The 13,226-nt window shown below is 40.6% G+C and overlaps 1 protein-coding gene across 1 annotated transcript; it reads left to right on the top strand.

Annotated features, from left to right (window-relative positions):
* Window positions 1–4,823: 4,823 nt before the first annotated feature.
* On the top strand, window positions 4,824–7,873 carry LOC109466915. Its single transcript, XM_019764781.1, has 2 exons — window positions 4,824–5,108; window positions 5,427–7,873. Exons 1-2 carry the CDS (start codon window positions 4,829–4,831, stop codon window positions 7,589–7,591), a joined length of 2,445 nt encoding a protein of 814 aa, XP_019620340.1. The 5' UTR covers window positions 4,824–4,828; the 3' UTR covers window positions 7,592–7,873.
* Window positions 7,874–13,226: the final 5,353 nt, after the last annotated feature.

The raw sequence follows: 13,226 nt of genomic DNA, 5'->3' as shown, positions 1-13,226 counted from the left end.
ACGGCCCGATACAAGTCTGGCACCCAGGCTAAAAATCGTGGTAAACATTACCTTTGACCTCCAAGTCACCCGACGCGTGTTTTTGTCCTTTGGACTTACCAAAACAAACCAGGCAGGGTCGAAATAGGCCGTGTTTAAGTGAAGTCACCCAAGGCGCTTTACATGTTGTTTACCCGAAGCCGGTTTCAAGTGGCTCCATCTGAACGCTCCAAATCACATTGAAAGCGCCTCGATCCCAAGCCACTTCTAGAGGTGGTTTCGAATCGGTGTTCCCGCGTCTGAACGCAATGTGATTTCAATGTAATTTCGCCTGGTCATGGATTACGGGATTATATTTCTTTATTTATATGCAATACCAACTTTTACGTGTCAGCAACTTAAAGAGTAGTAATGGTCAAATAATATGTCCGTTCTAGGGCGAGCTTCACCGCCTCTGGCGGGACCACGTCAGCATTCGGCCGAGATACGCTGGGAGGGGGGCATCAGCAAGCAGGTCGTTGACCTCTGACATTAATAACACGCCACCTTGCGTGTTATCATCAAATAGCAATAATTGTAGCTCAAGCGAATTGTGATCGGACACGATTTCACAGGAGTGTGCGGCACGTGGACCAGATGTGAGGAATGTGAGTTTTCCGAATCGTGGTTTGGGTGACTTCACTTAAACACGGTTAGACCGTTCCTTTTGCCTTGCGTACAATTGTAAATATTTGACGGACACGCAGCCCTGACATGGCCGTACCCTTAAACTAATTATTGCCATGCTGTCATTGGTTGTGAAGCTAATTGTGTTACACATTCAGGATAGGTTACTAGGTTCATTAGTTCAGCAGTATTTCTACCTGGGCTATTACATAGTCTCCTTCGCAGACCTGTATGGGGCGGTAGTTTTTTTTTTTTTCGGCGAGCGGCGTGAGTTATCCCGCGGAGGGACGATTTTGCCGCCGACGTCAACAAATCAAATTGGTGTGGCCTTATATGAACACGTTTTTTTTTTTCGGAAATGGATGTTGATTTTGCGGTTGAAAGGCTCACTGACATGTAAGGCTGGAATTATTTATACGTCGGAAATTCACCTTCATATATAACCACAGTAGAGGACAATTAATACAAATCTAATATAATATAATATAAACCTTAGCAATTCCCCATTCTATGTGTAGTTGATGTAGCTAAGTCTGGGCGGTTGACGCCGATAAAAAAAGTCGAACTGTGGACGTCCGGAGCAGCTAAGAGCCTACTTTCGGTCTCCTGGATCTAAGCCTGTAAAAAAAGATATAATATCAAACATTTATCGATTCAGATATCACCTACCGTATGGCATGGAGCGAAGCATCAAAATCATCATTACATATCTTGGTCCTCTTGTAAAATGTATTAAAGTTACATCTGTAAGTCACAGCATTTTGTTTGCTTGTTTGTTTGCAAGTTATAATCGTGTAAATCGTTTAGATGGAATATGTGTACATTTGTCTCCGTCACTGTGTAACACAAACCCTGCCGTCCGCGGCTTTAGTGGCCCCTCCCCGCAGATTTTCGGGGGGCGGCTGGATGTTGGGCGGGCGGCAACCGTACAGCGATTTAATCAGGCTATCTCCGTATGTAGCTCTAGAGTACTGGTCCACAACTGCATTTCGATGTTCGATTCGCGATTGTTGAGAAAACAGAATTCGTCTCTGAGTTTCTTACCTTTTTCCTTGTACTCCCTCTCCTCCGTGCGAGCCTCGGGTGCCTCGTCGAGATCGCCCAGTTCCTCCAGGAGGGACCTGGCCTCCTGTTTGACCTCCATCAGCTCCCCTGTAAAAAGGGCAGACATTTCAAAAACAGTAATCGGGGTCGTCTGGCGTAACGGCAGAGCTTACGGCTAGGAACCAAGATGTCCCGAGTTCGAATCCTGCAATGCCACCCATATTGTGCTCTAAGGAAACTAAGGTACTTAACACGACCTTCCTCACTTAACTCAGGTAAAAATGAGTATGTCTATTGTCCTATCCACAGTTGTTGGCCTCTGCGTTTATGGCGGTGTGAAAATAAGTTGCAAAAACTTGAGTGAGCCGTAACCATCTGCATATTGTAACTTAAAGGTTCTTAGTGGCAAATTATGCATGCAGATCTAGCAATTGTCACGTTGTCATTGGCGACACCAAATCCGTCTGTGTCCTCATCAATGTAAGGATACTGTGTCGACTTTGGCCGTGTTTATGTGAAGTCACCCAAATCGCGATTCGGGTAACTCACATTCCTCACATCTGGTCCACGTGCCACACATTCCTTTGAAACCGTGTCCGATCACAATTCGCCTGAGCTACATTTATTGTTGTTTGATGAAAACACGCAAGGTAGCGTGTTATTAATGTCAGAGGTCAGCGCCCTGCTTGCTGGTGCCCCCCTCCCAGCGTATCTCGGCCGAATGCCGACGTGGTCCCGCCAGAGGCGGTGAAGCTCGCCCTAGAACTGACACATTATTCGACCATTACTGCTCTTTAAGTTGCTGCCACGTAAAATTTGGTATTGCTTATAAATAAAGAAATATCACCCCGTAATCCATGACCAAATGAAGTCACATTGAAATCACATTGCATTCAGACGCAAATCGCGATGCGGGAAAACCGATTCTAAACCACCTCTGGAAGTGGTTTGGGATCGAAGCGCTTTCAATGTGATTTGGAGCGGTCAGATGGCCTTAGCGACCGTTGTCGTAATTTCATTCCACTGGAAAACTGTTGCTTTAGAAGTCTGTTAGATTGAACTTTGCTTGAAGGACAACCTTGTGTCATAGGTATATGCGGGATATACATTCACGTATACCATCCCCCCAGCCGGGCTCAGGGAAATGGCGGCACAACTTTTCATGGCTATTTTCATCTGTTGGCTGATAAGTACCACTATCATTCCAAAAAGCAAATTTCCCGGTATTTTCGTTACGAAGTAATCTCCAAGCAGATCCTCGAGTGACAAAAGACAGTATCAAATTTCCAGGCAGTATGGACTCTCTGGCGAATGGATACTGCCTGGAAATTTGATACCGTCTGTTGCCACTATAGGATCTGCTTGGAGATTACTTCGTAACGAAAATACCGGTAAATTTGCTTTTTGGAGTAATTGTCCCTAGGACCTGCGATTTGCATCCGTCTATTAGGAGTAGGCAATTGTGGCAACAAATTATTGATTTCATTCTGAAATTATGCAGGGATTTTTTAGGGTACTCCCCCTGTCTTATTGGTTTTGCAATAAGCCATATGTAAATTGTCCTGTGTGGTATAGGAATGCATCAGGTTTTAGAGCTGCATGATTTAAATTGTGAAGGTTTTTCAGTTCGTGTATAAATCCGCCGTATTACGCAACTGGCTTTCCGGGTGAGTCGAAGTGAGTCATCATGGGGTCCTTAACTATAGAAATCCCCATAGGGCGATAACTATGCTCTGCTACCACAAAAATTTGCGAATTTCAGGATGGCACCCCGTCTATAGCTTTCATATGTTGCGACGAAAATATATTGTCTGTAACGAACAAAATTCTGATGCAGCGTTGATTAAACATCCATGGAAAACTCTAGAAAATCTAGGTTTCGCGCACGCGCAGTACGTTTTGTGGACTTGCTCAATGCCCATGCCATAAGTCGACGACAGTCGCCATTTTTACGCCAAGATGTGACGAGGAGAACTTGTACTACAGTCTCCAAAGTACGTATTGTGAACTCCCTGCTCAACCATCCTGCATTAGAAGAATCGGGGTGAGTTTATTTTTATTTTGACCCATGGTTTCGCACTGTAGTGGGTAATAAACGTTTGTAACGGTGGTCGACTCTCTAATTATCTGCAGGAACCAGGTTTATGTTGCGCCATTTTGAAAGGAGCCAAAGTCCCAAGAACGCCCCCAAAGTCCGCCATTGTTTCAAAATCTCTTATTGCAGCGTCTTCTGTCATAAAAAACAACAAGAAAAGGACAATATCTTGCCAACGACAAGACCATAATCGTTGTAAAACTTTCCAAAAGTAATTTTGTGTGTGTGTGTCTGAACCCGGGTAGAAGCAAGTGCATCTTTATGTCATACCTAATGCTTAGCAATAAATTCAAGAATAATTGCCTAAAGTAAAAAGCACCAGATGAAAAAAAAGAGTTTTTTTTATGTCCTCAGTTTTCTAATGTGACCCGCATGTGTATTTTATATACCTTACCTTCAGACCTTAGATCCCTCCTCAACTATTGTTGCATTGGTCGACAAACAGATGTATTTTAGACGGGTTCAAAATATTTTAGTCTTGTTCTAATCCAGATATTCACACCATCAAACGTAAACCTATTTAAAGTCAATGATGCGCCGTGACGTTTTGTAAGTACGTTCCGCTTTTTCAAGGTTGCATAAGACCGTATGTAAGAGCGAATCCCGTAGTCAATAGTCCGTACATAAGGACGGCATAGTGATTTTTGAAACCTGCAGAAATCAGTGTAGCGAGAGTTGAGACATTTGAGACTGTTGACATAAATGTTGTTTGTTCAGTCGGCGATGATCAGGGCGTGTCTCGGCTGCAGTTCAAATAACACGCCCACCCTCTCAAAGCGCTATAGAAAATGGGCTTTGCTAGATCTATAGAGCACGAGTTTGAGTTGATTTTAATGATTGTCCTAAACCCAGACAATTTAATTCCAAGCTTGCTTGTACGCCCTACTACTACTGTGATTCTAAAACGGTCGAATCTTCTCACTTTGGGTTCCTTATCCATGTCAATCCCATAACTTGAGGCAGTATACTGGGTTCTGCCACCTTATAATCAGGTCCTTCCTTTTTTACAACAGGTGAGTTGCGCCCCCCCCCCCCACTACCACCATGGCTGGACTTTCGCAGCATGTCAAGCTCTACATGAAAATCAACGACAACCTGTCCGAGGATGACGTCAGAATTCTTAGAGCCACGCTGGTTACCGACGGGCATCTTGGCCAAGCACGACTGGAAAATGCGACGCCTCTAGACATCTTCAACATGCTAGAAGCAGATGATAAGATCGGGACGGGGAACTTAGCTCTGCTCGGGGACCTATTGAAAGGCCTCGGTAAGACAGAGTTGGCACAAGAAGCCGAGGATGTGGCGAAATGTGAACAAACAGAAGGTACGATAACCCTTGTCCCCTTTGAAAGCGTTATCAGCAAATACACACACTCCGCTTGAATGGACTTTAATATACCAACATATCATAACGCTGACCTGTGCATGGGTTAACATAACATTTGATGTCTGTTGCCATCCAAGTATTACAAAAATAGATAGGTGAGTTTATAATAGGTTCACATGACAGTTTATGACAGTTTGTAAATATTTTTCAAACATAAACTGTCATGAAGGAAAAATATTATTCTACTGAAACATTTAGAAACATAGAGATTTAAAAAAAAAACGATGATTAAGTTCATGTGTTGTCATATTTCAGGGCCGTCATGCGCTATTGATGACGTCATCAGCTGCCTGAAAGACCTGTATGGCAGAGAACACGCCAGTGTGCGGCCTCTTCCGTGGTGCGAAGATTTCCACCTGCCTTTGGAACAACTCTACACCAACCTGCAACATCTACAACATCTGCAGGACGATAGGAAGCTCTTCCAGGAAGTCAATATCGTAAGCTTAACAGATATTTACAAAACGAACGAAGCTAAAGCTAAGAATGGAAGGCTGGGTGTTAGAAGGATAAGAGTAGAGGGGGATCCTGGTATTGGGAAGTCGTGCTCTTGTCAGAAACTGGCTCTTGATTGGGTCTCTGGGAAACTGGGTATTTTCAAGGTCGTATTCTTTCTGGAAATTCGGCACATGTCTGGAAAGGTTAAAGACGCCATATTTGAGCAGCTCCTATCAGAGGATACAAACATGACCCCGGACCAGCTCTGGTCCTACATCCAAGAGAACCAGGATGATGTTCTCTTCATCCTGGACGGTCTAGATGAGCTCAGTCAGAAAGCTAGGGAGAACACAGATGTAATGTCCTTGATTCAGGGTAAAGTCCTCCGAAACTGTCATGTCCTGGTGACTTCCAGGTCGTACCACTGTGATAAAGAGCTGGCGAGATGTGACGAGTTTTACAAAATCCTCGCCTACAGCTCCGAGAACTCTGCTGAATTCATAAAGAAATACTTCAGCCACAGTATCGAATCTGCAACAAAGCTAATAGAACAGCTCACATCCAACCCAAATCTGTCGAGATTAGTTGAAAACCCTCTCAACAGCGTGCTCATGTGTATTGTTTGGGAAGACAATGAAGGAAAATTACCTTCCAGTCAGGCTGAACTGTATCAAATGATTGTATGTTTAGTTGCCAAGCGTTACTGTGCAAGGAAAGACATCCCCTTGGAAGGTGATGAAATTCCTTCAAACATAGAAGAAGCATTGAGAGGCTTGGGGAAACTGTACTGGGAAGGACTAGGGCAGAACCAGTTCCAGTTTAGGATAGCCGATATCAGAGAGAATTCTGATGCGAATGGCGATGTCATATTGGACTTCGGTTTACTGACAAGAGATAAGTCTGTGTCCAGAATCAAACGCACCTTCTTCTTACATAGGGCATTTCAGGAATACGTGGCTGCCTACTACATCAGTGAGTTGGTCAAAAATGATGCAAAACGTGAAGAGGGGAGAGAATATCTTCGTAGCTTGTTTGGTATGTCAGAAGCTACAGCAAGTTTTCTTGACATGGAACTGATGTCAAGAAACCGTCTCCGATATGGCGAAGTACAAAACTCTTTGCTTGCCTTCTTGGGTGTCAATTCAGGCTCTCTGTTTGAATTCTTTGCAGAGGAACTAGGCATAGATGAGTGTAAAGAGGAGGACAAGGATCTTTTGTCGTTTGTCTGTATCATGTTGCTTGGTAGAGTCCGTGGAGAGGGTAGAATGCATATGGCAGAGATCGTGGCACCTTGTTTGTCTCAGCACATAACTAACCAACTGGGGTTCTTTATGGATGAACGATTCAGAGATGATCATGCTCGGTGGATTGACGGTTTGACACAAGTAATAAAGTGTCAAAATGCAATGGCTATAGACCAAGCTCCGAGGTTGATACAGCATCTCAGTATTGATACCACTAATATTCAATCGTTTGCCTTGCAACAGCAGCAAATTGTTGCGTTAGAGGATGCATTATCAGATTGTACTACAATTGCTTTTGTGACATTACGGAGCAGAAATGAACTCATGAGGGCCACACACAAGTTCTCCCCAGTTCGTGCATTCATCCCCCAACGTGGGACTGAAAGTGTTCACATAGATTTCAGATTATTTCTAGACATGGACAACATGTTGTCGGAATTGTCAGCACTAGAAAATCTGCAACATGTCACTATCGACATAGGGAGTGTCATAGACGCCGCAGGCTACTCACAACTCAGCCCAAGGTTGGCTGATTTAGTTATGAAGCAGAGTTGTCTCAGATCTCTAAAGGTGAAGATAGTTGACTGGCTTTGTCATTATTCACATGGGTCAAGAGGGATCGACAGTAAAGGGAAATTCCTACTAAGTATCTCTGAGCATAAAACGCTCGAGGTAGTGGAGGTACAAGATGCTAGAAAACACGTGTTGTTTCAGACGCTAGGAAGCATCAAGGCCTGAGACCTTTTATATCGATGCATGGGTAGACAAACTGGCGGAATGTATAACTAAGAACAAAGTGCTTAGAAGACTAAAGCTTAGCTGGATGCCCACGTACCAAATGCAGAATAATCCGGACTATCAGTCCCCAATATACAGGGGGATCTGTAGCCGCCAGTCCCTTTCTAATCTTTGTTTAGCTATTCGTGGGAACAGAACATTGGAGACATTGGCTATCGATATAATGTTCTCAAGAGCAGAGGATCATCAGGACATACATGTAATCTACCAGCTAATGCGAATAAACCTAGCAAACTATAAGGAACTCAGTTTGAATTTTGAACAGAGCACTCAGTACACTTTCACGTACAGTTCCAGTAGTGATAGTGACTATGATTGTTAGTAAAAAATGGGATCACCATGGTCAAAAGTACATGTACATTGGGCTTATACATCTATACCTAAAGCCAGGATCAATTCCATATTGAACTAGAGTTCCACGATCTCATACCTTCGCCAAACGATGTTAATCTTTTTGACTGACAAGGTAAAGATTATTCCTCCTGATTATGCAAATAGGATCCTCATTTGCATGAATGCCTCATTTATCATCTTCTCCACCAAAAGACAGCCTTATCTTAACAAAGAAAGCCGTTACCGTTATTTCCTCATAAATTATGCAAATAAGGTCCTTATTTGAATAAGTTATGTTTAATGATGTTCACCTTCACTTAACTTTCAAATACCCCGAGTATGAAATTCCAGGCAGTTAACATTATGGAATGATAACATCTTCTCATTAATTATGCAAATTAAGTGTTAATTTACAGATTTATAGAATAGAATCGGCTATCCGTCAACCGGGTCTTGAGTTCTCCTCTTTTGAATATTTTTAAAGAAACGCCCTGAGGTACTAGAGCAAGCCTCTAGGGGGCCCAAACCTACATCACTTCTTCCCCAGCACAAGAGCTATTTACCATCCAAATTTCGTGAGATATTAAAACCGGATGTTCCGCTGCAGTACCACAACAAGCCGCCAGGGGCCCAAAATCTAATCATTTGTAGGTCTCATCAAGACCTACCCACATACCAAGTATGAAAACAATTCATGTAAGCCGTCTTGAGTTATCTTGTTTACAGGCACACACACACACACACACACACACACACACACACACACACACACACACACACACACACACACACACACACACACACACACACACACACACACACACACACACACACACACACATACGAATGCCTCTGAAAACAGTTGGCGAAGGTAGTAAACTGTACATTTTTCTTGGAGATATGAGATCTCCGAATTCTTGTTATCGCTTGTAGGGCAGCCGGGAGCAAGACCACATTAGTACAGATACTAACGTCAACATTGTAGTGAACAGCAGTACACCCCGTGGCCCTAGCATACTGTCTTGGTAAGAACAAATTTTTTTTTAAGTAACAGCAACTATCAAAGCCAGTCAACTGAACTTACTTAAATTTGAGGAGTCGCATTGACATCATGAAATTAAACATAAAAGAAGGAAAGATATTATAATAGCTATAGTCAGAAAACGCACTGTATTTACCTAGAAATTTGAAAGAGCTACATTCAAATAGCCCAGCGACATTCTTCATTTTTGCCGAATAGCACCAAATTGGCACAGGCAGATTAAAAGAAAGTCTTAGAAAATCTGAATTTCAGTTTTTGATTTCAAGGTCATAAGTATACATTTAGGGTTGTGTCCGAAAGCGTCAAAAATATATAAGGATATAATTTATCCAAATAATTTGCACTTCCTTGTTGAAAAAATTAGAAATGAGAATCATTTGCCAGTTCTTTCAAGAGTGCGACCTTGCACACACTATTGTTGATATCACATAATATTGTACAAGTGTACACCATTTGTATCTTCTGAGGTTACCATTTAAGCTTTATCCTTACCATTGCGATTGGTAAATATACTATAATAATAATATACTGAATATACTATGTATAATATCACAATATGCATATAATTTAGACAAAAGGTTTAATAGTTTCTTGGGTACTCGAGGGAATAGGCTACAGTTGTAACATTGGGTGTTTCTTTATTTGTGCTCATGTAAAAATGTACAAAGATGAATATTAAGGTTGTGTTTTTTGTACTATTATTGTACACGCAGATATCGTTGTATCTTCTAATGTTACCATATTGCATTGAGCTTTTATCCGAACCATTGCGATTTCTATGTAAGATCTAATTTGTCATAATATGTAATATACTATGTAACTGAAACAAAAGCTTCAAAGTATGCTTGCATAATGTTTGCATTTCAGATCACATAGGTTTATACTTGGCATGGGAATATATGTGTTTGTTAATGACTATGTATAAATGTACAAAATGAATATTAAGCTTTTTGGTGATTTTGTTACCTTAATAAAATTTATCGCGTTCAAAAAGAAAACTATTCGTATCTGTTAGATGAGATTACCTTATTATAGGCTTGTAGTGTAGTGTGTATCGTGTATCGTGGTGATCATTACTGATATATAATGTTATTTGATAAAATGTGTAATGCAAAAATTGATAACCAGTAGTTTATAAATATTGAATAATCAAATGTTGGCGAAAGTTGCTTTGAATTTGCTTTAATGCAAACAAAACTTTAAGACAAAATGATTAAAAGTCTATTAGTCTATTAGCTACAGCCAACACCTGATGATCAGACGGTCTCACAGCGCCGCCTAGCAATAGTTACTGAAACTACTAAAGTACATGTATGCATGGTGGACGTGTGTAGTACACAATGCTTGCCACTGGTATGCAGCCTTTTTTGACAGTTTGCCTTCCAAAATAAACGGCTTGTGGCCGTCAAGACACTCTTAGAAAGTCTGTGGTTGATATGCAGATATAAAATGCTGTTAAGAATCTATTTCCGTTGAATATTCCTTCTCAAAACGTTCCTTATACAATTAAATCAAACAGTCTCCAGTTTAGCCAACAAACGGTCTCACAGCGCCACCTAGCAATATTAATCAGAACTGCAAGACGTACATAGAAGTGTACAGTGCTTATTGCTTGCTTATTACAAGTCTATACACATACAGTGCTTACAACTGTTCATGCACACTTCGAATTGAGATGTTTTAAATGGTACATTAGAAAGTAAAATGGCATTATTTTCCAAAATAATGAATGTGACATTAATTATACGTTATGTTGATGAAGCAAGTAATACGTAACAAGTAAGCTTTATAATGACTTCCAACTAGTTGGGCCGTCCTTGCTGTATTTCACTCTATACATTCTAATTAATAAATAAATAATAATCATTTTTTGCAATCCTCCTACCTTACATAATAAGAAAGTGTCATGCTTATTATACGCTGACGATCTAGTACTTCTATCTGAATCCCAACGGGGCCTGCAAAGATCTTTAGACAAGTTAGAAAACTATTGTAAATTATGGAATTTAAAAGTTAATCTTAAAAAGACTAAAGTCATTGTCTTTACAAAAGGAGGCCGTCTACCAAAAGACTGCCACTTCCTGTTTAGCAACAATGTAGTAGAGATTGTGACAAACTATTGTTACCTAGGTATTATAGTTAATTAAGCTGGCACGTTCAAGGCAAACAACAAATACTTACACAGCAAAGGTCTGAGGGCCCTCTTTGGAATTAATCAATCTCTTCACCAAGCAGACGCTACTATTTCAGTGAAAAACAAACTCTTTGATGCATGCGTAAAACCTATCTTGTTGTATGGTTCTGAAATTTGGGGATCCTTTAAAAGTCCAAAATCATCCCCAATTGAAGCCATCCACTTAAAATTCTGCAAACAATCATTAAATGTCCCCAAATCCGCCTGTAATCTTGCTGTGATGGCGGAATTAGGGAGATATCCTCTTAGACTAGAAGCCTCTCTCAACGCCATCAAACATTTCATTAGAATACGCCAGAACGTGCCAGCTGATAGTCTCTCAGCAGATGCCCTTCTGTGTCAGCTTGAGCTGGACACATCAGGTGCTAAATGCTGGGCTTCTGGAGTTCGCAAGACGCTAGAGGAATGTGGTTTTGCCTTTGTCTGGAATACGCCAATGTCCTCTGTTTTGAATCCCTCTCAAATTATTCCATCCGTCCACCAACGTTTAAAAGACATGTATTTTCAATCTTCCACAATGGAGATGCGTAACAACAACAAGCTAAGAACATATAGATTATTAAAAAACGCTTACCTCGAGGAGGATTATCTAAAGATTTCTAACGTCAAACACAGAACAGCCATCACGAAACTCCGGATTAGCTCCCACAAACTCCACATAGAAAAAGGCAGACACAACCACATTCCCTTGCAGCAAAGAATTTGCCGATATTGTGATTTAGATAAGATAGAAGACGAGTGTCATTTTGTTGTAGATTGCTCTTTATACAATAGCGAGCGAAATATTCTTTTTAACTGTATTCAAAATAAGTTTCCTACTTTTAAATATTTGAATAGTTTAGAAAAATTTATATATCTTATGAAATTAGACAAGCCGTGTTTTGTAAGTTCTATATGTTCATTCATCTACAATTGTTTTAAGAAGCGAGAAGAAGTCGATCCTGTAAACAATAGTATTATTTAGTTTGTCTTCATGACCTGTACTTAGCTCGAAAGAGCATAAATGTGCAATAAAGGTCTTTCATTCAATAAAAAATAAAATGAACTAGATTGTATCTAGAACTTTGTTTCCAGTTTCGTGTCACCTCGTGAAACATTAACATCGGTATGTTTCACTTCAAGTCATCAAGGGGTTCTTACTTGATTGCTTTACTGTAACATTCCATAGTGTGATATATTATATCTAACAACAAAACATGACACGGTGGTGAGTTGCAGTTTAGGTCCCACCACAAAGCGTAAAAAATACAGTTTAAAGATTGGTTAGTTCCGAAATACAAAGACAACATGTAAAAACTAGAATATTAAATATTGTAAAATTCTGAAATTAAAGCATTAGCAGGTAAAGGGTAAATCGTCTAAATTCCGTCTAAATCAAAATATCTCTGTTAGTTTCTGCCAGATACTGGCTTGTTGAACTCATTCCAACCTCCTTGTTTATTTAGAGCCTGTAAAAATCCAAGAATCTTTTGTTTTTGATCGGAAAATTCTTGGCGAGCCTTTAAATTGAGACTTTAACGATACCCTGGCGTACATTCTGTATTATTATCCAGAAACAGAAACAGTTTGTACTGAAAACAACAGCACTAGTCTCCAGTCAAGCGCATGTCATTTTTGGGCTGGGGGTGGAGGGGGGAGCATTAATCAAAACTGATTTTAAAAGGATTCAGAACAGCTCTGTTAATTGAGCTCATAATGATTAGTATTGACAATTCTTGAGCAGTAAGAGGGACCCGCACATTGCTAGTTTGCCTGTTTGTTGTTGCTGTTGTTGCGACTGTATTGCTGTTTCAACATTATGTGCGCGTGTTTGTACATGTGTTTGTGTGTGCGTGTTTGTGTGTGTGTGTAACACTACTTCTTAATATATACAAAATGATTCCAAACTGTGATCAGTCACGGCTCTAAGAATCGCCCTCATCCTTCTTCAAAACGCGTTAACTATAATCTAGACCACATTGAGGCATAGGATTGGATATTACACAGCTTAACTCCCATATTTGTTT

The sequence above is a fragment of the Branchiostoma belcheri genome, unplaced genomic scaffold (genome assembly GCF_001625305.1).
Source record: "Branchiostoma belcheri isolate BF01 breed outbred unplaced genomic scaffold, Haploidv18h27 scaffold171, whole genome shotgun sequence".
NCBI lineage: Eukaryota > Metazoa > Chordata > Leptocardii > Amphioxiformes > Branchiostomatidae > Branchiostoma > Branchiostoma belcheri.
The sequence above is the reverse complement of the archived record's forward strand: the minus strand, read 5'-3'. Positions and strand labels throughout refer to the sequence as shown.